General features: G+C 39.9%; 2 protein-coding genes across 6 annotated transcripts; one reads left to right on the top strand and one right to left on the bottom strand.

Moving 5' to 3' along the window:
* Positions 1-1,946: 1,946 nt before the first annotated feature.
* rufy3 (RUN and FYVE domain containing 3) lies at positions 1,947-18,684 on the top strand. Of its 4 annotated transcripts, none has more exons than XM_070903839.1 (18): positions 1,947-2,319; positions 6,604-6,777; positions 7,184-7,301; positions 7,474-7,575; positions 7,760-7,883; positions 8,599-8,663; positions 9,557-9,622; positions 9,707-9,776; positions 9,881-9,970; positions 11,338-11,421; positions 11,584-11,751; positions 12,774-12,871; positions 13,993-14,112; positions 15,655-15,769; positions 15,871-15,956; positions 16,061-16,088; positions 16,320-16,397; positions 17,114-18,684. In XM_070903839.1, exons 1-18 carry the CDS (start codon positions 2,058-2,060, stop codon positions 17,255-17,257), a joined length of 1,992 nt encoding a protein of 663 aa, XP_070759940.1. In that variant the 5' UTR covers positions 1,947-2,057; the 3' UTR covers positions 17,258-18,684. The 4 variants fall into 4 exon arrangements, with proteins under 4 accessions (XP_070759940.1, XP_070759942.1, XP_070759941.1 ...); XM_070903840.1 differs by lacking the exon at positions 1,947-2,319 and adding an exon at positions 4,595-4,772; XM_070903841.1 differs by lacking the exons at positions 13,993-14,112; positions 15,655-15,769; positions 15,871-15,956; ... (1 more) ...; positions 16,320-16,397; positions 17,114-18,684 and adding an exon at positions 13,037-13,193.
* A 1,094-nt stretch (positions 18,685-19,778) lies between these two features.
* Positions 19,779-25,346, bottom strand: grsf1 (G-rich RNA sequence binding factor 1). Of its 2 annotated transcripts, none has more exons than XM_070904568.1 (10): positions 24,969-25,346; positions 24,206-24,350; positions 23,397-23,552; positions 22,765-22,899; positions 21,882-22,020; positions 21,660-21,793; positions 21,023-21,108; positions 20,790-20,925; positions 20,059-20,110; positions 19,779-19,897 (listed from the first exon to the last, which is right to left on the bottom strand). In XM_070904568.1, exons 1-10 carry the CDS (start codon positions 25,191-25,193, stop codon positions 19,894-19,896), a joined length of 1,212 nt encoding a protein of 403 aa, XP_070760669.1. In that variant the 5' UTR covers positions 25,194-25,346; the 3' UTR covers positions 19,779-19,893. The 2 variants fall into 2 exon arrangements, with proteins under 2 accessions (XP_070760669.1, XP_070760670.1); XM_070904569.1 differs by having other exon boundaries at positions 20,023-20,110.
* Between the last annotated feature and the right edge of the window lie 736 nt (positions 25,347-26,082).

Raw genomic sequence — 26,082 nt, forward strand, 5'->3', positions numbered from 1 at the left:
TACAATCAGGTGTATTAAAAAAATAATTTGTTGTGTTTTTTGTTTGTACCTGCAGGGTGGTTTTATATTGTCATGAATGTGTGTTACTAAACGAGGATCCTTGAGGTCCATTTATGTACATGCAGAGGCTCATGAAGCAGCTAGCTGGTGGCATTCCTCACGATCTGTGGACCGACTAACTGAGTCAGTGTTGTAATTTTCATGTTTCTGTTAATCTGTGACCAAAGAAAGCCACATACAGATCTGAAGTGCTGGTTTCTGTCCCTTCAGGTGCTCTAAAAGGTTTATGTAATGCAGACTGTGTTTTGTGGGGGTTAATGTGCCTCAGTGGTACTGTGTGTAACACTGATTTACTGGGCTTCAATGAAAAGTCTGTCTGATGTCATGCGAGTACAAAACCTTAAATGGAAAAACATGACAATAAAGTTACTCTCTCCATCAGAAAACATTTGGAAACACATTTCAAAAACATGTATTTATTTATGCATATTAATTCAGATTGGTCTTAAAGATTACAAACGTCAGCCTGGGGAGGTGCAGCTGGTCAGGATAAAGGAATGAAGTCAGTAAAATGTCTGTGGATAAAGAAACTACATATATTTTCCAGCCTCTGTTTATCTCCCGCCATCATGTGGGTCCACATCATTAGTCCTGCATCTCCTCCTATTGTCCATTTTGGGAACTACATGTGACGAAGAGATGTCTCTTCTAAGGGAGAAAAAATGGTCACAATATTAACCATGTTTTATTGGTCCACACTTAAAAATTACAATCAGCTTTAAACCACATTGAAACCTTATTCAATCCTGTATTGATATATGATTTAATAAGTTTGTTAGAATCTGACTTGTTATCTAAACTGAATTTAATCACCATAAACGGTTAAACCATAAAATTGGGTTTAACAGCTCAACTTTAATGCTCATTCTTAAACACATCTTTGCCTCATTCCCACACAGTAACATTAATTAATTAATTGATATGTTGGTCTTTTTACAAAAATGTAAAAACAATCTTGCTGTTATTTGTTATTTTTGTGAACTGTACCCTGAAGATATATTTTGGTCCTATCCCTCATCTTACACGTTTTAGCAAACTGTGAGTACATTTTTACTACATGTAGTACATACATGCATTACTCAGCATTTATGATTTATAATGATAATTTGCCCTTTCCTATGAACAGGTAATGTTTGGTTTTATTATTCCTAACAAGGATAGAACTGGCATGTACCGCAAACCCAATCCACTCCTGTTAACTCCTTAACTCCTACTTCTACTGTTTTTCTTTTATATTATCTGCTACTTGCAGCAGTAAAGCTCACACATTTATTTCCCATTCATACTGCACATTATTTGTAACATCTGTGACATAGTAACACTGTATAGTCTATATATCTCCTATTTGTTGATTTACTATGGCATAAAACGTTCCTTCGAGGTGAATAAAGTTGTGCCTTATCTTATATTATAAATCTAATATCATTGCTAATAGCCCAAAAGTAACTTGTGTCTCATACAAATGACCTTAGTACAAAGTAATTTGTATTGTTTTCCAGCAAAGCCGATATTTCTGCATGTTTAAAGTGTCCCGTTAACGCAGGAATATATAAATAGTTCATCAGAGAGTCTTAGAAACGGGAGAGGCACACGAGCGCCGGCGTATATCGCAATGAATCATGGGAGTATCTGTGGGCTCAGCCTCGGTCATGGATCTACTATTAGTGTGTCATCTCCCCTTCATATGCATTATCTCTGGTCATGTGAGCAGAATGCTGGACCGCTGACACAGCGCGCAAACTCTCGCGAAATTAGCAACAGATCTGACCAAAATGCTAGCTGTGCGTAGCTATTTCCGGGTCAGGAGGAGGCTGTGGAGGACAGGACGAAAGGCGGAGTGATTACTGGAGATATTTTGGAGTTAACTGACTGGTCTATCGATTGTTTTTGCTAAGCACGGCGGTGCATGGCCGCAGCAGCTAACCGCACCTAGCTAGCTGACCGCTGACTGACAGCCCACTCGTCGGTCACATGAAGTGAATCTGACCGGAGGGAGGATGGCGGAGCGGGATATGCCGCCGGGGGGTCTACCTCCACAATCATCTTCAGAGGTTTCAGAAAGTTCTGGGAGACAAAATTCCTCAGATGAAAACGGACACGTTGACAGTCCAGATGAGACTCTCTCGCCGACCTCGGTGATTTACTTCAAGGAGGCTTTAAACTCCTCTAACTTGAGATTTGGGAACGCCGGGTCGCTGTCACCCACTCCGCTTCGACAGTATGACTTCAAGATCGAAAGGATCGAGTCAAAGCGCAGAAGTAAGTGCTAACTGAAAAGTCCTGATGGTTAGCCAACTAGCTAACGTTGTCCTCCTTAATAACCTCATTTACTAAGAGTACCAACTGTTCCTACACTTAGTGTTGCTAGCTTGTTAAGTGTTTTGAGCTAACTGTCCCTAAACAAACAACTTCCTCCTTCCTTATGACTCAAGAAAACTGCAAACAGAAAACTTAGCCAACGTTAGGAAGAGAACAAATAACATTAACTGCCGTTTACTTGCAAAATTGGCGAAAGAACAACTAAAGGTCAGTAATTACCCAGGTGGCGTGTCGCTCATGTCGGCAGGATGTGTAAACTTCATCCGTTCCTCTGTGTTGGATCTCCTGCGTGTGTGTCATGTGTTGATTGATTGTGTACATGTAACGGTGGGTTGGTCATAGCTATCTATTGTTCAGGTCAAAGCTGTTTGTTTTTCGCACACTTATCTAACCAAACGTTTGCAGTTATGACAGTGAATCACTGCTTTCACTGAACAACAATGAATGAAGACTGTAGTCCAGTTACTTGCACACACTAATGTGTAAGGAGGGCAATAATGAGTGTGTCCTGCCTGTCTGTGCCGCTGACTGTCAGTGTTACACCAAATCATTGTTGGTAGTGAAATGATAAGTCAAGTAACTTGGTCACTCGCAATTCAAGTCATTTATCAAACAAAAATGCTGAATATTTGTTGCTGCTGGCACCTAAAAGGTGAGGATTTGCTGCTTTTCTCTGTTATTTGTAATTGTAATTTGAATATGTCATCTTGGGCTCTGGGAAATTATGGTGGCCACTTTTCACAATTTTTTGACATTTATTTTTTATATATTATCTTTTTTTTTTAAAGAATTGTGACATTTTACAGTTGAAAAATCAAATTGTCAGTGCCAGTGTCAGTCATATTGGCTTGGCTGATTTATCGGTCTAGCGCTTGAAAATATTCTGCAGATTATTGATAATGAAAATAATAGTAATAGTAAAACAAACAAGAACGAATGGCGACATGCATCAAAGTGTCTTGGCCACCGGGAAAGCCCTGCGCTGGTGTTTAGTAAGCGTTAGATTTCAAGAAATCCTTTTGCATTAATCTGTGGCAGAACAATAATTCAGATGCAAAACGTTGACCTACAGCAATTATTTAATTAAATCGGCTAATACATTTGTTAATGATTCTCTCTTTAGGTATGATAAGCTCTAATAAGACTTTTTTATACAGAACTTTTCAAACATATGATAAGACACATATAACATGATTGAGCTTAAGTATTGACTTGAGGCTGCTGAGCAGTCATAACAACTTAATTTTCTCAATTAATCTGACTGTTGTAGCAGAGTGAAATGGTCTGTTGGCTTTTTCATTTTGACCACAATTACAGAACAATCTTCATTTCATGTCCTCATCAATGTCAAGTTTTGCTTGTACTTTTTCTTTTTCTTTTCTGATTTTATAAGAGGGGCACCACTTGGTTTTCTTAAGTAGGAACTGAAATAACATGATATTTATATCCAGGACCTTTGTCCTTATTAGCTTATTACCCTTGTTGCTCACTGCTCCTGGTGGTTTGCTGTCCTGCTGCAACTCAATAATTGCATTGTCAAATCACAGGCCTCTGTTTAAGGTCGGGGGACGCTGTTGATGCTTGAGAGACAGATGAGTCCTCTGCTGCATCATTAGCATTGGCTGGGTCCTCTGGGGACCCCCCCTCCCCCCCCTTTTTTTACGCATGCACCATCTGCTCACGTGACAATGTGTTGCTGTACCCAGCACTACTGTCAGCCATCTTGGTCAACACCCACCCAGTGCATTCACTGCGGTGCACAGGCAGTCCAATCAGAGTGAACCGGTGCTAGGCTGACCGGAGGAGGGCTGTGATTTTCAGCACGGTGCTCTCTTGCATTTTAAATCCCCAGTCTGCACAAAAGGGATAACAGGAGGTTGATTTGGAGGAGGAGGTGGAGGAGGAGAGGGCAGGGCAGCCTTTCTCAAGACAGCAGCGAATTTCACTCAGTTGTAACAAGGAGGAGGAGGAGGAGGATGCAGGCATAAAGAGGAGGAAAAGCAGCACCCTTCCAAACACCTGCTGAAAGCTGCAGAGGGCCTTCCTCGTCTTGGCCTTTTATCCTCTTTGTTTTGATGCTCTTTTCATCCTCTCTGATTTCCTCTTCTCTCTGACCGGTTATTTTTTTGGGGCCTTTACTGGTTCCTGGAACAAAAGCTGCTGCGCTTTTTTCCCCTCGGTGGTGTTGGTTTTGCCTCGCATCAGCTGAGTCATCATGTCTGATCTGATGCCTCAGAGCGAAACCCCGACTCCCACCACCGACAAGATCACCCAGGCTGCCCGGGAGACCATTTATCTCTGCAACTTTCGCGTGTCTGTCGATGGCGAGTGGCTTTGCCTCCGCGAGCTCAACGACATCTCCCTCACGCCAGACCCAGAGCCGGCTCATGAAGGTAATGTGACAGATTAGCTCAGCGTCCGTGGAGGTTTGTGGGCACAGTGTGATCTCTGTTAGGGCGTGGTAATTCACAAGGTCCCCAGACGCTACACGTTTCATCTAGTGATCAGTGGTAATGTGTCCTGTTTGAGCTGTGTCATGATGGATTTCAGGGAGGACGGTTTGATGTCTGAGAGTTGCACAGCAGGATGACGTTGCTTGTAAATAAGCCAGGGCTGGGCAACAAAACAACCAGGAAGTGCCTGTTGTTTTGTTGGGAGAATGTGTTCGCTTGCAGTAAATCAAATGACAACAAGTACTTGATAGATTATATTTAATATTTCGTTTCCCTAATGATATAAAATATAAGAATCACACAGAAGAAATAGGTTTGTTTGCTTTGATTTACACATTTTTTTACTCTCACTGAGACTAAACAAGACGGGATGCAACTGAATCCAGATATTTGAATTTGGCAGTGAATAGGTCATTTGTTTTGAACAGATTCATGCTGCAGTGTGTACTGTAGATTTGTGCTTTTACATTTGATGGAAAGCTGAATATCTGATGTACAGGAAGGCTGTCCTCTTCCTCATCTCTTGCCACGCCTTCTCTCAGTACAGAGCAGGCAGATTGGCAGGTCCACGGTTTTCCTTAGGAAGGGAGACTTTTCTCCAGCCAGCTGGCAAAATCCACACTGCAGCACTTCAATCTACATTAAGAGGCAATTGTCTCCTGTAGTAATATTACACAGGACCATTCACAGACCATGACAGAGACATTTGTTTTGTCACGCTCCTACTGTAAGGTAAAATGTCTCACCACCAATCTCTTAGTTAGATGACTGTTTCTTTAAATCTTTTTTCAGGCTCGTTGTTATTACAGTAACTATGTGAAATAATGCATCTAGCATTGACTTGTCCTTTTATTGAATATTAAATCGTGCCAGATGTGTCTCGTGTTTTTTTTTTTTAAATATCTGGACATATCTGTGTTCATTTAAAACATTATCGTCACGGCACGTACTGTATTTACAAATGCATGTAAACTTGTCACGTATTTGATTATAATTAAATGTAAAGCTGTCGTGTTGAAGCTAATTAAAGAGAACAGAAAACAGAATATTCCTCGTCAACCAGCTGTCCATTTTTATCCCAGTATTTAATTGCTGGGGTGTAAATTGTGTGTTTTCCTTAAATGAGGAAAGCTGTTTGATTAAAATCAGAGCTGATACAGATTTACGCCTTTAGCTGTAAAACATACCAAATTACTGTGTCATTTTGTGTTGGAAGTCATAATGTTCGTGCTCTATAACTACAGTCCATGCAAATACAAACCACAGACCAAATGCATGGATGTATTAATATTGTAAACAAATGCTAAAGGATAACATACTAAAAGCCTCTCAGTGTCTGTTATCTACTTGCATAAATAATGGATTAGGCACTCTTTAGACGTTTAGACTTTAGATGTGTAGATGGCTCATACCATGAATTAAGTGCTAGCTTCATTAGGTTTGCCAAATGTTCCTATTTGAACCATTTTCTCTGTTTCAAAGCTACCAGTTGTTTTAGGTTTTTCTGTGTTTAGGTCCTAAAGTTAGTTTTAGGTTTCATACTTACAGATTTTATAATGAAACATAACTTCTTTTCCAGCTTTCTTGTCTCTGATTTTTCCATATCAAAACCTTTACTAAGTCATCTTTACTTCCTGGAAAACATTGGATCTTATGTTGTTGAAGGAAATACAGAAATAAACAGTTTTCTTTCTCCTGACAACTCTCAATACATTTAGCTCCTGAGTCATTCCTGCTGACCTTTTCCTGTGTTTTTCCCCCATCTGTTTAGATCCCAAGGATCCCATTGCAATCGAAAGGCTTAACTTGATGAACATGGCCAAACTGAGCATCAAGGGCCTGATCGAGTCAGCTCTCAACCTCGGGCGCACACTCGACTCTGACTATGCACCTCTCCAGCAGTTCTTCGTCGTGATGGAGCACTGTCTGAAACATGGGTTGAAAAGTATGCGCCGCTCACTTCACACAGTCATCCGTTCAAAAACTAGTCTGTAAAGTTTGAAAATGGAAATTTTAGATCTTTACCGCTTCCTCAACTGTCATGTGGGAACAGTTTTGTACAGTTCAGTCCCAGGATGAATATAAAATCCTCAATTTGTGTAGTTGTGAGGAATATTTACCATCTTATTCCCCAGCCTCTAACACCATCCATCGTATTCAAACCAACCAAAGGGATGTAGAAGGGATTCAGATCTGCTGATTAAATGTTCTGTATTTACTGAAGTCTGTGTATTTATTTATTTAACACTACTGTTAAAAGATTATTCCTGGTGCTCATCATTATGCCCAGTATGATGACTCAAATTCCTCTAAATGAAATAGCTCAACAAGCACTGTTTCTCAATCATCAGCCAAGAAGACCTTCCTGGGGCAGAACAAGTCATTCTGGGGTGCGTTGGAGCTGGTCGAGAAGTTGACGCCTGAGGCAGGAGAGATCACTGCCAGTGTAAAAGACCTGCCTGGCCTCAAGTGAGTGTGTTGTATTGATTCCCTAAAGAAGGCAGACAGATTTCTCAAGGTGCTGTTGTTTAGTGAAGATTGGAAGGAGTTGTTTTTTTGTGTGTGTGTGTGTGTGTGTATTTTGTTTAAATTGTTAAGTTTCATGTGTATTTATATCGTCCTCTCCTGCGTGGGATAACAGAACTCCTCTAGGAAGAGGGCGTGCCTGGTTACGACTGGCCCTGATGCAGAAGAAACTCTCTGATTACATGAAGACCATCATCAACAGAAAGGACCTGCTCAGGTGCGTCGTACTGTGTTGAGGCCCGTGAGGCTTCTAGAATAAAAGATGTTATTGTGTTGTCTTTTATATTTCTTTTTTTCCCCGCCAAGAAGTGGCACATGGTGCCCGTTTAGAAATGCTTAAACAAAAGCAGTTTTGTGGTCAGTGTCAGTGAGTATTTGTACCTCTTGTCTCCTCTATGTAGTGAATTCTACGAGCCGAATGCGCTGATGATGGAGGAGGAGGGAGCTGTCATCGCTGGGCTGCTTGTCGGACTAAATGTCATCGATGCCAATCTGTGTATGAAGGGAGAAGACTTGGACTCTCAGGTGCTTCTGCTTTCACTCTCACTTCCACCAGCACTCAGCTGCACTAACACAAGAACTTCCTGGTTCTTACACAATGTTGTGTCCTTCATTTTCTGTGCAGGTGAAACTGTCAAATAAGTGAAAATACCACCATGATGTTAATGTAAGCTGAAATGCTGTAAATAGAGATATCAGCAGCAGTAAGCGAGACAGTTTACAGGAGTTAAATCTCTTTAATTCAAGTTGTTTCGACTCAAGTTTTAGTTTTAAATGTGGTAGAGGGGGGATTTATGTACGCATTGAATTTCACAGTTAGTTTACAGACACTCAGTAGCCTTATCAAAACTACTCAGGAATCTCTGTTTCATGCTTTACTGGTCGTCGATGTGGGAACGGGGCCAGAATGACTGGGAGGATTGGCAGGTTGCCAGTATGTCATCAGCTTAGTAAACAAGTATTATTGTAAGTACAATGAGGTGAAAGCTCTCCAGTTACAAACCTCTTGATAGTTGGAGGTTTGACTGCCTGCTAAAATATTTATAGATGATGTGAATGCATCTAAACCAGGACAAAACTTTTTTTTGTATTAAAATGCAAGTTCACATCATGCATTAAAACACCCTGCACACCCTAAATAAGTGCACACATTAGTGAGGATTTTCTCTTCTGACATAAGAGCTACAGGGTGGTTTCACTTGTCATTGATTATCTGTTTCTTATTAAATTACGTCTGCAGGTCGGGGTGATTGATTTTTCAATGTACCTCAAAGACGGTGGACACAGTAGTAAGAGTGCAGAGGGGTGAGTGCTGCCTTTTTCATCTTTAACCACAATGATTTTCATTTTCATTTTTCTTTTATCCTCTTTCTTTCATGGATTAAGTTGTTTTGTTTTGTTTTGTTTTGTTTTTTAAGACATTATGTTAGCTTTTAGCTATTATCTTAGCAAATGACATCTGACCTACTTTTATAGACTGGCCATCAAGTTAGATATTTGTCTGGTTATTTGTGTCAGTGTGATTGGGCCACTAAGTAGCAGACACAGCAGATTAATGTTGATTGTAAGGCAAAATCTGTCAAATGTTTGTTTACTTTGCTGATTTTTGTTTTTGGAGGGAGAGATGAGTAAAGAAATAAAAATATTGATAAAGAAAAAACACTAGTTACATGAAGGCAATTGGTGCAGCATTTCTCGATGAATCGAATCATTTTACAGTCGTTTTAATGGTTTGGTCACCAAAACATCAGAAAACTAGAAAAGGCCTGTTACAGTTCTCATGGTGGGGTCATCAAATGTCTAATTTTGTCCGACCAAAATCATATATTCAATTTGTTAAGACAAGGAAAAGCAGAAAAGTCTCCCACTTAAGAAGCTGGAGCTGTCAAATGTTGCAGAGTGATTTTCTGTCAGTCGACTAATCGTTGCAGCTCTACTCACATGACACCAGTTCTACTCACATGACACCAGCTGTCCTTTTGTTTGAAATACAGACTTTGACCGTAAATGTAACTCCCATAACTAGAAAATGCAACCTGGCTCATGAATAAAAAACCCATTCCCATTTTTGGTAACGTATTTGTATTCTGATGCTGATGTTTCACACTTAAACATTTCCATCATTATGAAAGCGACAGAAAATATTAAACAGATTATTGAAATTATTCTGTATTAATTCTGCAATTCTGCCTTTTCAGCGACGGTCAGATCACAGCGATTCTCGATCAGAAGAATTATGTGGAGGAGCTGAACAGACATTTGAGGTTCGTCCGTCTCTCTTCACACTTCTCTTCACAGCTTGTTGAGCCGCTGACTAACGTGATGTGTCTGTCTGTTTATGTTTATAGTGCGTCAGTAAATAACCTCCAGGCCAAGGTGGACGCTCTGGAAAAGTCCAACACAAAGCTAACAGAAGAGGTGAGAGTTGGACTTTTCTGCACAAATACTTTGCCTTAAAAACGTCGTCTGCTTCTCTGCAGCGCTGCCGGTATTCTGTGTTTACTGTTTGTTTGTCTCCACAGCTTGCAGTGGCAAACAACAGGATCATCACTTTACAAGAAGACGTGGAGAGAGTAAAGGAGGAGAGCTCATATCAGCTGGAGTCCAGGAAGGTGAACACGTCATCACTTTAATTAAATAACTCCCATACAGTTTGGTGACCCTCCCTACATTCATTCAATGTGACACACCATTATGATAATTAGCTGAACTAATATTTCTGGAAAGCCCAGCCAGGCTACGAGGTTCAAGGTTCAGCTTTATTTTTATTTTTACATTTTACAATACAGGATTGCACAATAACACGCAGTTGTAGCCCCCTTCATGCTACACACACACACACACAAGTACAAACAAATATTTTAAATCAGAATAGAATAAAACAATTAAACAGGCAATGAAATAGAACAAAGTATATGAAAGTAGCACTAAAGGAAGACCAGAAATTAAATTACATCTACAAGGAGGATATAGTTATGGATATACATACATATATGTATAATTATATACTCAGAAAATATGCACGATATGTGCAATATCAGTGTAACACGCAAGTTATAGTGCAAAAACTTGAGGGAGTGGCTGGAATGAGGGTAATGGTATGCTAATGTGCATGATGTGCAAAGCTCCAGGCCAATATTCACAGCTACTGAGAGTCCTGAAATGTGGGAGATAGCCCAGATACATTCAATTATGTTGTATTCTTCGCCTTCAGACTCTGTATTATTAAATATTAACCACTGACTATCATCAAAACAATAAAGAAAAATATTTCTAGCTCGGTGTAACACAGCAAATCCTATAAAAAGCATCGGGAAGTTTAAAGTCATCATTAATTATTAATAGACCAGTTTCAGGCTGTATGTTGTGGTGATGTTGCTTTTTTCGTGTGTTTCGTTGAACAGTTTGACAAATATGTTCAGGGACATTTTGCTATTTCACAAAAAATGAACCCAAATTTCGTCACTTTTCACCGTTTCTCTCCTCCATAATTCAACTTTATTGCCGATCTACATTTATTAGGATTGTAATGGGACGATATTATCAAACTGTGTTATTAACTAAATGAATGACTCCAAGCCAGTTGTAATTTAACACCAAGAAAATGAATCACTGAAGCTTTTGTTTTACACATGTGAAGAGTTCTTCTCTGATTAAAAACAATGGGACATAGTTCATTGCATTAAACATCTCTTCATGATTCATCCTACACTCGTCCCATTGTGGTAGATATTGATACGGGACAGATGTTCATGTTGTGACGTTAATGTCCGCCATGTTGCCCCGCCCTGATTTACCTGATACCATTTTGACTGGTGGTGATTGTGTTACATCACTTCTTCTGATGAACTATTCTCAAAGGCAACGCAGGATTGGCTTTAAAGTTAAATATTTGTACAATATACATTTGCAACGGGAAAAAAAATCTTGTTTTTCAGTCCTGAAATGTGTGTTTTTGTTTTTTTTTGTTTTTTTTCAGGCATTAAGAAGCGACTCAGCACCAGACGGACAAGCGCTGGGTGAAACACGCAAGCAGCTCAAAGAGGAAACTTTGCTTCGATTGGTGCGTTTGAGGCTCTTAACAACACTTTTCTACTCTCATGTCCACATTTTTGTATAGTCATTGAATTCGGGGAGTATTTATAGATGCTATGTGTAATGTAATGTGGAATAAGTGTTTTTGGCTGTTCGTGAAGTGTGTATCTGAAGTTAGATCTCTGTGCAGGATGTGGAGAAGGAGCTGGAGATGCAGATCGGGATGAAGCAGGAGATGGAGCTGTCCATGAAGATGCTGGAGAAAGACGTCTGTGAGAAGCAGGACGCTCTGGTGGAGCTCAGACAGCAGCTGGAAGACCTTCGTGCCATCAACCAACAGCTTAGCCACAAGTCACAGGTGAGGCTGCGTTTCTGCTCGCTTCACGTCACTTCACGTCTGTCAGGACACGTTTGTCTGCTTTACGGAGCATCACATCAACATCATCCCCTACTTTCCTTCTTTCGTGTTTATCTGTGAAATGTTGGTGCTAAGAACAAAAGATAATAGTGGCTTTGTCAAGGTTTTTTTTTTGGGGGGGGGCAGTTTTTCCTTATCTGAATCGTCTAAGGACAGAGGGTGTTGTATCCTGTAAAGGTTGTAAAGCCCTTCTTTGTGATTTTTTTTTTGTGGTTTGTGATACTGGGCTGTATAAATAAAATTGACTTGAGACAGAGACGGTGAAAACTGCAATAATGCATTTTTTAAAATGATGTTTCTGTTGAGATGGGAAATATTTGCACTGCATTAAGGCAGATGTTACAGTCATAAAGGTCCCATATTGTAGAAAGTAAGATCTCCATAAAGCAGTTCACTGTGCCTTTAAACGAGCTGTCAGGACTTCTGTACGGTTGTGATGTCACAACTATATATTTTATAATAGATCTAATCAAAGTCCGTTTATATTATGGCCACGAGTGTTAATCATCAACTATGTTTCTGAGAAGTCAGGGTTTTGTTTTTTTTCCATCAGTTTGGCTGACAGCTTTAAATACTACAATACCCACGAGCCTCGGCCGCAATTGCTATGGAGAAGAAGCCAGTCAGCTCATCCAACATTGACCCAGAAACCAAAAGGACATTTACTTAAGCTGCAGCACTGTCGTCTTTAGCTTCACTGCCGTTAGCAGTGCACGTTGCAGAATTTTAAGCTCTGTGATTGGATGCTTGGGAACTCTTGGGAGTTGTAGTTCTGTAACTTCTGTAGTTTTTATGTGCAGAGGTTTGTACCTTCAAGAATCAGATCAGTTTCTGACACTGTTTTTAATCTTTTGCACTGATGATTTGACCAGAAGAGTTTCATTACGCTCCAAGCAGTATACATGTTTTCTAACATTGTCCTTGGGGAAGATAAATAGGACTTTTGGCTCTTGATTCCTCAGAGCGCAGATGCCGGCTCTAAACAGAAGAGTGAAGCCATCGCTCGCCTGGAGGAGAAAATAAACCAGATGACGGGGACCGTAAAACAGTTGGAGACAAGGTGAGGACAGTTCTCCACAGCCACAATTGGTATTTTGAATAATTATTACAGTAGACACGGAATCGCTTACGTGTAAAAACATCTTATTGTTGTGTTTGTCATATTTCTCTCTCCACTTTCCTTGTCATTATTTTTCATTATCATTCTTTTGAATCATTTAATCAGTGAGAAACATTTGGTGAAGCAGGCCAGAAACCTGAACTCAGCAGCAGGGAAGCTGCTGCAGCTGCCGCAGTAGCTCCCCGCTTTCATAAATCTGAAAACAAACATACAACCCTGCCTAATATAGAAATAACCAAACTAGGATGTTATCTTTTCTGTACGATGCTCCTTTGTTGTTGAAAATAAAACCATTTTCCCACAACCTCCTGCAGTGGCTCTCCAGCATCAGCTTTGAGTAGTGTGGACTGAATCCATCCTTCTAGCAGCCCTTAATCCTTGTGTTCTCTAACAGATGTGTTTGCCACATCAGATTTATACTTTTATTTGGTAGGCGTTTCTTACAAATACCCCATTAATGCTTTCTGGCAAAGGTAAGACGAGCAGATGGAAAGGTGTCCGAAAGTCCACTGTGGACAGTTTTAAGATTTGGTGGACCGATGATTTATGTGCTAACGGACACGTCCTGGATATCTGGGGAGGTAGTGGACTTGCTGTAATGTTATTCCAAAGAATATGGCCACTACCAGAGACGGTGCTTGAATATTTTCAACCAAGAGAGTCTGACAGAATAAAACGAGAGAGTCTGAACTGATGTTTAGGGATCAATATCAAATGTTGTCATTTGGTGATCCACATTCAAGTGTAGAAGGCCAGGACAAGAAGAAAAGGGCAAAATTAATTTATTAATTTTGAATTGTATGTGAACATAACATTGGTGTAAACTGTAGTAATCATTAGGCTAATAAAACAATAAACAAACACAGCCTGCTTCATCTTCTTTGGCTAAAGCTTCCCTGTCTTCCTCGTTGGGTTTCAGTTCCCAGACACTTGATCTCTTTGTCATTTTTGTGTTTTTTTCTTTATATAAGTTTTAGTTGACATCACTTTCCAACCATGTTTCTTTTCATCCAGTTTTCATTTTATACCATAAGTTTATGTGACCCCCCCCCCCAAACCAGATGCAAACAGGCTGAGAGAGAGAGGGATCTGGCTTTAGAGGCCAACCGACTCTTCAAACAGGACTTTGGAGACAAAATCGAGAGTCTGCAGGTGGAGGTGGAGCAGCTGAGGAAGCACAGGTAAAGGAAAGATAAATATGAGCGAAAGCTTTTTAATGTGTGTTTTGTTCAATGATAAGGCTGTTTCTTTTCTTACTGCCAACAAATCTCATGAAAAGACCAAAACCAACAATGAAGGTATCCTACTAACAAGTACTGTGTGCCATAGAGCTCCATTGAAAAATAACAACGCATCAATGAGCCACACTGTTGCACTGGATGACATGTTTCTTAATTACCATGAACACACATTCTTTAATTTATTTTGACTCAATCCCTCATACACAGTCCTGCAGCCCCAAATACTCACAAGAGCACCAAATGTGGATTAATCCGCTGTTGAAAATAGTCCCCAACAAAATGCACTATTTCCTGCTGTTTGAGTAACGTGCTGAAAACTACAGTGACCAGCTGTTTACGTAAATTAGAAATTGTAAAGATTCACATCTTCAGTAGGAACCAATGGGCTTGCGGGCCACAGGCAGCCTAGGGAAGTCAGGAAGTATTTGAGAGATGGACTAACACAATGCTGGTTTGGGATTTGTTGACGATAAGAAAGAAATATATAGATTATCATCAGCCTTATCCTTTGAACCAATGTATTGGTGTCAAATTAAAAGTGATTTGTCGTTGTTGTGGTTTTAAACGGACACTATTGAACCTCTGTCTCATGCCCGCGGTTAATTAATTTCACGTTACCTGTTGTGAAAATGATTTCCATACTGTTGTCTGAGGTTTTCTCTCTGGCTTCGTTGAAACATTGTTCTGCCTTTTGAGCTGAAATGTTCTTCTTCAGCAGCCTTGTTCCCAGACAGAAGTGTCCCATTTGTTTTCTCTTCGTTTACATTCCAAGAATCCCTTTCTCCCAATCCCATTAAACTGGTGTTGTGTTGAAGTCTGTTCCCCCACCGATTGGTTACCCTTATTTTCTCCTCAACCTAAACCACAACCCAACCAGTCGTTGTCGTCGGTGCGTAACCTGACCCCAATCTTACCCCGACCAGTTAACTGCCACGCCTAACCCTAACCTAACCTCGGCCGCGGAGGGCAGCTCTACGGGAAAAACACTCAACTTCAACGGGGAAAAGACTTTGACAGAAGCCCGGCTACATGTTGGATAATGGCCTGTTATAACTTCATTTGTAGCAAAACAAAATTATATTTCAAAACAGAAGAAAAGGCTTTTAAGATGGACTGATCTGTGGCTGTCGTTTACATCAAAAATATATCCCATCCTGTTTCGAAAAGAGAAACCCACAGTGGAGCAAGTATAATATTGAGCTGAGGATATCACGTCGCTCTGGTACGACCGAAAGTCGCACCTTCGAAGCGGTTAACATCTCTGTGGTAACAGCAACATTAGTGACTTGTGGAACTTGCATTATTGTTTGTCGGTTATTTGGTGACTGTGAATGTGTTGTTTCAGTTCTTGTACCAGATTCTATACAAATTTTGTAGAATTTTGCTCCCTCGTGAAGAACACAGCCCTCTTCCTGTTTTTTCATAGAACTGATGGTATTGTCTGTTTGTGGTGATGTAATAGTTGTGTTCGTCTCGTCTCAGGTTTCATCTGGAGCTGGAGCTGAGAAAAGAGCGAGAGCGAAGGAGTGAGCATCATTTCGACGCTGCGTCCAGCACTCCGCGGAGAGAGAGGAGACACCCAGAGAACATACCAAAAGTAAACCTGGGATCAGAATTGTGCAAAATTAAAGATTAGTAAAACTCTTGTTACTGTATCTGTTACTTTATTCTTATACAATGTGTGTAATTTACCGACAGCGTCCTCCAGAATCCCCATCAGTCAAAAGGGAGAGTGACCAGTTACACTCAGAACCAGAGGACAAAACAAGTCTGAGCTCCAGCTTGTAAGTAGTTTTAAGAGCTTCAGCTTTCAATAACAAATACAATAAGTTGAGGAAAATATTTTTCTTTTTTTCTTGACTCATTTATCCCCCTCTTCTCCTTTAAGGTCCTTGTCGCACCATGAGGACGAACAGGTGAGCCACGAAATGAAGTGTTTAATTATCGCACCATTGATCCGTTTATGAATTAGTTGAACTCTTCAAATAAAAAACTCTTTTTACTCTTTTCATTAATGCAGTTGAGTTTGTAAAGTAGCAGCAGAAACAGTCAACTAGTATTGTAGTACTAGTATTGATAGGATATTTAAAAAAAGAATATCCCATACTGGCTATAATTAACTTCTTATTATTGATTGATTTCTGCAGGACGAGTCATTCGTGCAGATCAGTCAGCCTTCCATCTGTACCATGTGTGAGCAGGACGACTCCCTCCTGAAGACGAAGGTACGAGGATGGAAGATTATTCTGATCCGTGCTGAATCAACTTCCTGTCTCTCATTAAAGTTTTAGCTTATTTAGTGCCACTATAAATCACAAGAGGGTCTTTGTAAAAGCTTGTAGGGGTCCAGTCTTTATCTTAACACACAGAGATGTTTTTATAGGAAAAAACAAGCAAACATTTATCAAATTAAATGCAAGGATCCCTTCACTTCTCATCATCATCATCATCAGGTTAAAAATGTCTCTTTCCGTTATGACCAAAAACTACATTTCCATAAGCCTGAGCTTCACGTTTCTTCAGTGCTCATTAGCAAGTGTTAGCATGCTAACACGCTAAACTAAGATGGTGGACATGGTAAATATTGCCTGCTAAACATCAGCATGTTAGCATTGTCACTGTGAACGTGCTAGTATTTAGCATTTAGCTCTGCAGCTGGAGACTCTTGAGTTTTGTTTAGATCTGTGACATTTTGATTTCTAGATTTTATTAGATGGTTGACATTAATCTCCCACAAACTTTGGGTAGCAAATATTATAAAAAGTAAATGTCAGGTTTATTTGACATTTTGAGTTCTGGGGAAAATATGCGAGCAGAGTTATTAAAATGTCGAAAGCTTTTAGAGGTCATGATTTCACTAAAATGCTTAATGAAGACGCATTTTGCTCCAGAAAGTCGTTATTAGGCCGCTTTTGATCACTTTCTGTCTTTCCTTCTCCAGAAACAGTGTAAGAACTGCAGTGGGGTTTTCTGTGAGAGCTGCGTGTCCAACGAGCTGCCGTTACCTTCCTCCATTCTCCCAGAGACTGTGTGCACCGCCTGCTTCTCTCTGTTGCTCCAACAATACGCTTCAACACCACCGTGAAATGAAACAAGTCCCTATTTTACCACAAGACGCGGTGATCCGACATATTGCAAACCAGAGGCATTGATTTGTAAAACTGCAACTGCAAAAATGCACTTTTTGACTTCAAGACTCGAGACGTCCTGAAAGAGTCCTGCGAGTTCTGTTTTAGTTACTTTAAGTTAGCAGTGTATAAACGCGTGCCATCGAGAGCTGTTTGGATGCAGGTTTTCATTTTCCAGATACTGGTGCAGCCATTATTCTTCCTTTCTGGCTGAAAGTGTGTGTTGAGCTGCTGTGATGTTTTTTTTTTTTAGTGAAAACCTGCACTCAAAAAACAAAAAAGGTGGTTGGAGATTTCTGATAGAAACAGACAACTTGAATCATGCATTTAAAAACTGACTTTCCACAAGTGGATTATTGGTTAAAATCTCAACTGGCATTATTTTTAACCTCAGTTTTAAAAGGAAAAACTGGACTTTTTGCTCTGCACTCTGCTACTTTTAGCCACGCCTGCACTCCGTTATAACACGGCGGTTCATCTCATACAGATCAGTATATGATGTATGTGGACGGTGATGAATGAAATGTTTCATCATTTCACTCGTGCTCAAAGTGGCGTCTGATTCAGGGTGATACTGACAAAAAAAAGCCCTTTTGACCAAATACTTGATTATACTGTGATATTAAACATGTCAATATTTTGGGGAGGGATGCATGTTAAAAACAATCACAGATGTACAGGAAATAAATTAGTTACACACAAGACAAATATTTAATCACAATGTTATGATAACCAAAATCCTTCCCTGCTAGACTACATGGAGTCTCTTATCACGAGATCAATATTTGATGAACATTTCATCCGGTTTTGGTGTTCTGACTGTAGAAGAGAGTTGATTTTGCTGTTCGGTCTTCATGTCAAAGGAATAGTTTGATGCTTTAGGGCAAGCTTCATATTCACTGTGCAGACGTGGGAGTCGTATCGGTCTCTGCAAAGAGGCAAACAAGCGTATTTAAGTTTACAAAGCTGAATATTCTGGGTGTAATGTTTCTTTACTGTCGCTGTTGTTCTATATTAGTTAGAAGTGGCATTAACAGAAAGGCTAAAAAAATCACTGGTTTATCTCAAACAGTGCAGCAGTTGAATCTTTAAATCCAACGTTCAGATATTCAGATTCTAGTCTTTTCTCTGGATAATCGAACTGCTTTTCTGGACGTCTTAACATATTGCGTCTTAACTTTTAAAAGCATGGCTCTCTGCCTGACTGGTTTGAAGTGGGCATATCGGTGCGTCTTCATATAACAGCTGTTTTTATGTTTTGTTTTGATTCATGTGAAGAATAACTAGAAGCTCAGTTAAAACACTTAGTCGTTCCTGTTGAAGCTAATTAACATGCCAGATGGAAATGCTTCTTAGATCAACAATAAACTTTTATTCAATTTTACCGGTGTGTGTGTGACTTTGGATTATTTGAACCTGTGTTTCACGAGCTCAGTCCTTATACTTTAACGTCAGATTAGTCTTAGGTCCTAAAACTAAAAGCTCTTTTCATAAAGTATCTCAGGACATTTTTGTTTATTCCTTTGAATTATTTTGTGTACCAAAACATATTTTGCACATTAGAGAAAAGGCTCTTTGGTGAACATTAAGTGCTTAAAATTAGCCTTTTGGTTCACCCACACAATTTAACAAAATGTTCCCCCCTGCAATTAATTTCAACACTCAAAGCAACCTTTTTCTTTTTCATGAACACACCTCTCACTTTCAATGCTGGCTTTTATACAGCAGAACTTAATTAAAGTTAATTGAATACTCGTTCACCTGTTTTTGCAGGAGATCCAGTGAATAATTCATCATATCAAAGAGGATTTTGAAGCTTTTTGGAGATTTTATTTGCACATTAAGTTCTAAGTTCGATAACAGAAAAGTGTCATGAACATATTTGGATGTGATCATCTGAAAGGTTAATCAACTGAATGAACCATCATTCTGTTCATTTTAATGAGAGCCTCATTTTTGGTGACATTCAGATGTTTCTGAGGTGAAGCCTGTAAATAATCTTTATTAACTGCTTAATAAATGAAAGTGCTACTGTAATAGCGGCAATATCAGTTTTCAGATTTAGTGAAAATGTCATATTTACACGTTATTTGAATTCTGTTGTCACATTTTCAATCTCAGCTACATCTGTTGAGTGTTGATTCTCTCATTTCGGAAACTCGACCAGGTGAAATCCTGAGACACAGCAGAGTATTAGTCCGTATCACCGCCGACGATTTCAAGCAAAACTCAGCTGAATTATCTGCCTGTTCATTAGTTATTGGAACAACTTTTCTTATAAAATGTCAGTTTGAAGAACAAAAACTATCTAATTATCTAATGTTTTGACTCTAAGTACTGCTCATGCTGCTGATGAATCATAAGATCACATTTTAACGTTTAGTTTTAATGTTCTAACCTTGAGTAAAATGACCTTTATTATAAGTTGTCTATGTTGATCTCACACTTTATTAAGTCCCTCTTGTTGGATAGAGACAGTGAAGGCAGTTTTTTCTTTTGACACCAGGAATGTTTATTGTTCGATGTCCAAGTCAGGCTGTAAAATAAATACAATAGTCCCGTGTGTGTGTTTCTGGCATCTGTGCGTCGGCATTCATCTGCAGGAGAAAATACAACATGTTGATTCACATCTGGAGGGGAGATAAAAAGGTAACCGCAGTAATGTGATTTAATAAACCTCACAGTTGTTTCAAAACGCTGACAGATAAAATACTGTAACCACCTAAAGAGTGTGTTCTTCTTATTCAGTGCTTCTCACCTTCCATCAGATTCTGGTACAGCGTTCAGGAATAACTCGATGTATCTTCCTCCTAAAAATTAGAGAAGGCTCAAGTGAAACTCTCACAGTGAACAGCAATGATTATTATACTATTTTTATATTGTAACATATATAATGTCATAACAGACAGAAAGAGTGGAGGTAATGGTAAATGAAGATGACCTGCTGACTTTAAATCTCTAACCGTTAAATAGATAATCCTTATTTCTGATTTTCACTTTGCTTGAAATGCTTTATACTTCAGTAGAAACCACTCAGACTGTGGACGTCCACCAAGGCTGCACAAACATGTTATTTAAAGAATAAAAAATGTTGAAATCTGACACTGGAACTGCATCAAAATGGATGTAACGTAAAGTATGCAAGACTGCACAGGGATAAATATAAAATGACTGAGTAGTGACCACTGGTTTATGTTTGTAGTGCCAGCTTTGGACAAAATGCCATTATTTAGAGTTTGTATGTGCCCATGTCACCTCCTCAGGTTCCTTAGGTTACATAAATACTTGATCAAACGTCCTGACAAGTATTAGTAAATATCTTCTCATGTCAAGAGAAGCTTTAAGGTTCAAACACCTGATCTGATTCTTATGAATATAAAAAAATACAAATACTAATGTACAAAGAAATAAAGATCAGCATCAGTTGAAAATTCCTGCGTTTTTTTTAAACATGCCTACATCAGCCGCTCCTGGTGTTAACAGCCTCACCTATGTGCAGTCTGTCTCTGGACATGGCGGCCGCGGCGTCCTGGTAGCAGCTGAAGTAAACGTCGGCCTCTCCGCTCGGCCTCCCGTCAGGTCTGCATTCAATCAGGATCTTAGACACAACTAGAGGAGAAAAGAACTGCAAGAGAAAAACAAACGCATTTTTAAAAAAAATCACTCGCAAGTGACCTCTACTGCTACCACAACACAACCAGCCTCCACGTGTTCATTGTTACCTTCACGACGTCTTCTCCGGACACCTGGAAAGGAAGTCCTCTCATATGGACGCAATGAGGCAGCAGGGCCGAGCTCTGAGGGGATCCTGATGGAGCAGATAGTCAGTTTTGTTCCCAGAGAGCAAACATGTTCATTATCTGATACATCAACTGTCTACCAACCTAGCTGATGTGTCACTTGTGGTTTCATTTGTATTTATAATATCAATTTTTACTCATTTTCACTGAAAACAGATTATTTTAAATGGAAAGATCAGTTTAAACCAATTTTAAACCAGGATTTTGTCCTCAAACATCAACAAATGGTTGTTTTGTGCTGTAAGAAGACATTGACCATCACAGTTTACATTAAACAGTCCTCGTGTGATGTTAACAGCACAGAAAAACTTACAGTTACAGAAAGGGAAGCGACAAATGGGGAGAAAGTAAATGAGCTTCTGATTATGCACCAAATTCCTTCTGAAAAAGTAAAAAAATAAACAACAGCATTTGAGCTACAAATCCAGGGCTTTTTCCTGCATTGGGGATATTTATTTTTCTTAATCCATTTATCACTAATTTCTTAATAATAGCGAAATGTTATCTTTTGGGGGAGGACTAAAAATAATCAGTTGAAACAGCCCTAAAATCCCCTCACCAGCTTTGGGGTTGGTGTGTGAGGAAGTCCTCGTGTTCGCTGACTGAGGGCTGGTCTGAGGAGAAGCTGAATTACTCCTCCTCCTCCAACTAGAGTAAATCTCGTCACTTCTGCTGGGAAACACCTCGATGAACCTGCAAACACAGACAGCAGCAAGTAAGTGAGTGATCGGAGGAGACGCCGGTGAAGAAACATACCGATGGCGCATGTGCGGCGTCCTGCCTGTTTCCGATGAGCTTTCGGTCTCTCTGCAGAGCTTCAGCGGCTGCTTCTTGAGAGGAAAACTGCACAAAGCCCTCTCCAGAGTTTCTTCCTCTGTGGTCGGTGACGATGGTGATCCCATTCTCCACGACATCCAAACCTGGAAGACACAAACCGATTCTGACTTTTACTTTCGTCACTAAACAAAAGGAAAATACCATTTCCAAGTTTTTATCCTGTGTCCCTCTGTTCATCGTTCTATCTCTTTGTTTATAAAACATTTGTCGAAAAAGCATTTTGGAGAATCTGTACATCAAGTTTCTCTTTTTTTAAAGTATGAACTCATCCTCCAATCAGGCGTGTATAGATTAATTTAATCCAATCAAATGTACTTTGGGGGCGACCAGGTAACCTCTCCAGTTATGAAACACCAGCAGTGGAATGAGTACATTTAAGGTACTTGTACTTAACTTGAGTATTTCTATTCTATGTAACTTTAAATGAAACTACCCAACAGTATATAAAAGTAGTTAAAACCTTAAATGTCTACAGCAGTAAAGTGCAACACACACATTAATCCAGAAACAACATATATAATGTAAAACACTGACAGGGAGCATTTTACTGCAGAATGAGTACTTTTACTTTTGTTACTTTAAGTAAATGTTGCTGATAATACATACTTTTACTTTAAGTAACTGAAGTTGTTCATGTTGTAGTAGTTGTTGTAGTAATATCTTGGATTGGAGGTGTGTGTTTGGATGTCAGGCCTCTAACAACTGGTGCCATGGGGAAACAAAATGGAGCAGCACTCGGTCTGTCAGTGTGGTTTCTAGCCACAGTTCAGTGGTTTGACAGCACAGATCCAGTGTTACCGGTAAATCTGGGTGTGGTCGGCGTTCACCTGCAAAAAACTGGGCGATGTCGGCCACCGTGCAGGTGAAGGGGAGACCTCTGAGCCGCACCACCGCGTCAGCAGCTGGAGTCTGGATGGCTTTCTTCAGGATGACTTCAGCATCGCTGTTTGTCACTTCATACACTGCAAAAGCACAAAGAGCAGGACATTTATGCTTTAAAAGTTGTCCCTTGTTCACTGTGTGACATTGAATAACAGGACTCTGAAACTGAAGCAGCTAAATGGAATCCAGCCACCATTCATTTGATCAATTACAACTGTGATTTTCCTGCTAAGGCTAAGTCAAAATGTCCAATCAGCATCTGTATTTCAAGTATTAGTACCACAGTGTAGAAATACTCTATTACAAGTAGTAGCAAAATGTGTACCAAAAGTAAAAGGCCCACTTCAGATTAATGTATATTATATAACTGGATTTTAATGAGATGCATTCATGCGGAGATCACTTTAATGTTGCAGCTGGTCATTTACTTGTTGGTTATATTTTGTATTAAAGATCTGAATCTGCAAAGTAACTAACGTTATCATATAAATGTAGAAGTAAAAAGTACAATATTTCCCTCCGAAATGTAGTACAACAGAAGTATAAAGTCGTAAAATTTCCAGCACTGGAGACGAACCTTCGACATAGCGTGGGCCGAGGTACTGACGGTGCTTCTCCAGAGCTTTGCCGACGTCCTCCTCGTGCTCCATCTCGATGAAGGCTCGTCCCGACGGCCTCCCCAGCTTGTCCACAGTGAGGTGGATCCCCCTCATCCCGTCACGGATCCTACACTCTGAAGCACAGTGCAAATACGTTGGCCGATGTTTCTTTTTCTTTTTGACATTATTCATTCATTTTCATTCATTACTTTTATGCTGGACTATCTGGATGTACGCAAACTTAAGAATAAAATGAAATGGCTAAATGGCTGCATTTATGTAGTGTTTTATACAAAACGCTTTACATTTGCCTCTCATTCACACATCGGGAGAATTCGGGGTTCAGTGTCTTTCCCAAGGACACCTCGACATGTGGACAGGAGGAGCTGAGGATCAAACTGCCAACCCTGTGATCTGTGGACGACGCGCTCCTCGAGTACAGTGCACAATAAAGCTTTCTACTCAAAACTATCGTAACTCTTTAATCACTACATCAAATGCCAGAAATGTCAAAGATACAGTAGGTGCTGATGCAGGATGTGTTACAGTTGGACAACGATCTGAACATTAACAGAAAGTGACAACATTTTGAACAGTAAACATAAATCCTTCAATTTAAAGCAGAATAAAAACTATTAGTGTCAAAAATACATGAAAGAACCCATAAAATTCTTGCATACTGCCTTTTTATTTGAATCGCCAACACCCCAATACTGATATCTGTCAATAACATCGACCCGTCCACCTGTCCACCACAGTGGGGCTCTAATCGGGACGTGACGCTCACCTGAGAAGAACTGCAGCAGGTCCTGAGCTGAACACAACCACGGGAGACCTTTCACCTGCACGATGTACACCTCCTTCTTCTCTGGTTCTGAATCAGACTGATAGGCCGGCAGTGGGGGGTAATCATCTTCACCAGGTGCTCCTGCCTGGAAGACAGGGATGTAAAATGAGAATGAAGCGACCACAAATTCATCGCCGGCTGTTCAACGCCAATCGACACACTGAAATCACCCGTAGAAGTGTTGCCGTTAATCGATCAAGGAACCACAAGTGTCGGTATTTTATAATCCAGTCCATAGCTGCCTTGTTTACCTTAATGATGACCAAGTAACTGAAGTGTCATAAGCACACATGAACAATAAAATAACAACAATTCAATACTTTTGTGGATCTAGGTCTCAATGTAATGCATTGTTGACAAGTAAGTTCTGGCTCACAGTTTCACGTGAAAATTGATAATGAAGTTTACAAGAATGTCAACCTGGTCCCAAGGTTTCTGTGTGCCTGATGTTTGACTTTGATTTGATTAAACACCACTTTGTTTAGGAATATGTCGCATGTAAGCATAATATAAACTAAAATAATACATGTCTTACAGCTAGATACAACCACAGGGCCTCCATATTAGGTAGAAACACAAGCTTAATATTGAGATGTTGTCCCTAATAACGTTGCAATTACTCAATTTACAAAACAAAAACGATGACAGGCATGAATCAGGTACTCCCCCCACCCCCCTCCCCCCGTAATGTGATGTGACTAACCTTGGTACAGAAGCTGTACTGGCTGGTTTTCACTGCGGACTGAAGCAGACTGAGTCTCTGCAGACACTTTGTCCCGGTTGTCGACGTCCATGTTCGCTGCTGGATGAAGCCACACCTGCCTGTCAGCGCGCTGCCTCTTGTTTTGATCGCCGTCAGTAACGTTTCCTGCCTGACTGCGACACACCGCTGCAGCAAAAACAGCAGAGATTTACTGTTACAGGACATTTCAGCCGAGCCGGATGTCAGTTGACAGTTGAGTCCAGCGGTCGTTTGGCCTGAAATTGGCACATTCAAAGTAGTTTGAAGTTTTTTTCTGTGAATGTAGCTAGTTGGTTTAGCTAGCTACCGACTTAGCATGAAGTTTGGAGGCTGAACTGACTCACGTGGGTCAGTCAAGGGCAGCTCGAGAGTTTCAACGGTGCTGTTGTCAAGCTAACGGCTAAACGCGTTCAACTTCCGGTTAACTTCCGGTTTGATCACCGTACAAAGTTAATGAACGTGTTTTTCAGGATTAATAATTTCATTAGTACTTCTACTACGACTAAATGTATGTTTTTAATTGTTTTATTTAAAAAGAAAAGAAAACCTAAATTCTATAAAAAATAAAAATCTCAACTGATGACAGCTCAGTTGTCATGGTGATGGCTCGGTTTTCATAACAATAATAACACAAAATACATATAGATTATATAAATGATCGTTTTAGAAATTAAATGTAGTGAATTATAGTAGCAGATGTGCTATTGTTAAACACATTTAGACAGACATTTTGGGAAATAAATAAAAAAAAAATTTGCTTTCGGTTTAGCCTTTTCTTCTGTTGTGTTTATAAATAGAGCTGAGTTGAGTTAATCTGTCAACAGCAGCATAATTCGCCATAAACGGAACACGTTTTAATTAGTTGGCTAAAAGGGAAATTGTGTTGCCACTAACTCCTGTAAACTTGACTTCTCCCTTAAGTACTTCCTCTCTCTCCCTCTGCTCTTGTTAATGATTCATCTACACTGCCACCTAGAGTTTAGGATGCCATGAAAATCCTCCAAATATCTTCTGTGTCATGCTCATCCAGTCACACAGAGGGACTCTGCTTCAGGTGTTGAGGCATTTAGATGTT

Source organism: Enoplosus armatus, chromosome 4 (assembly GCF_043641665.1).
Source record: "Enoplosus armatus isolate fEnoArm2 chromosome 4, fEnoArm2.hap1, whole genome shotgun sequence".
NCBI classification, from domain to species: domain Eukaryota; kingdom Metazoa; phylum Chordata; class Actinopteri; order Centrarchiformes; family Enoplosidae; genus Enoplosus; species Enoplosus armatus.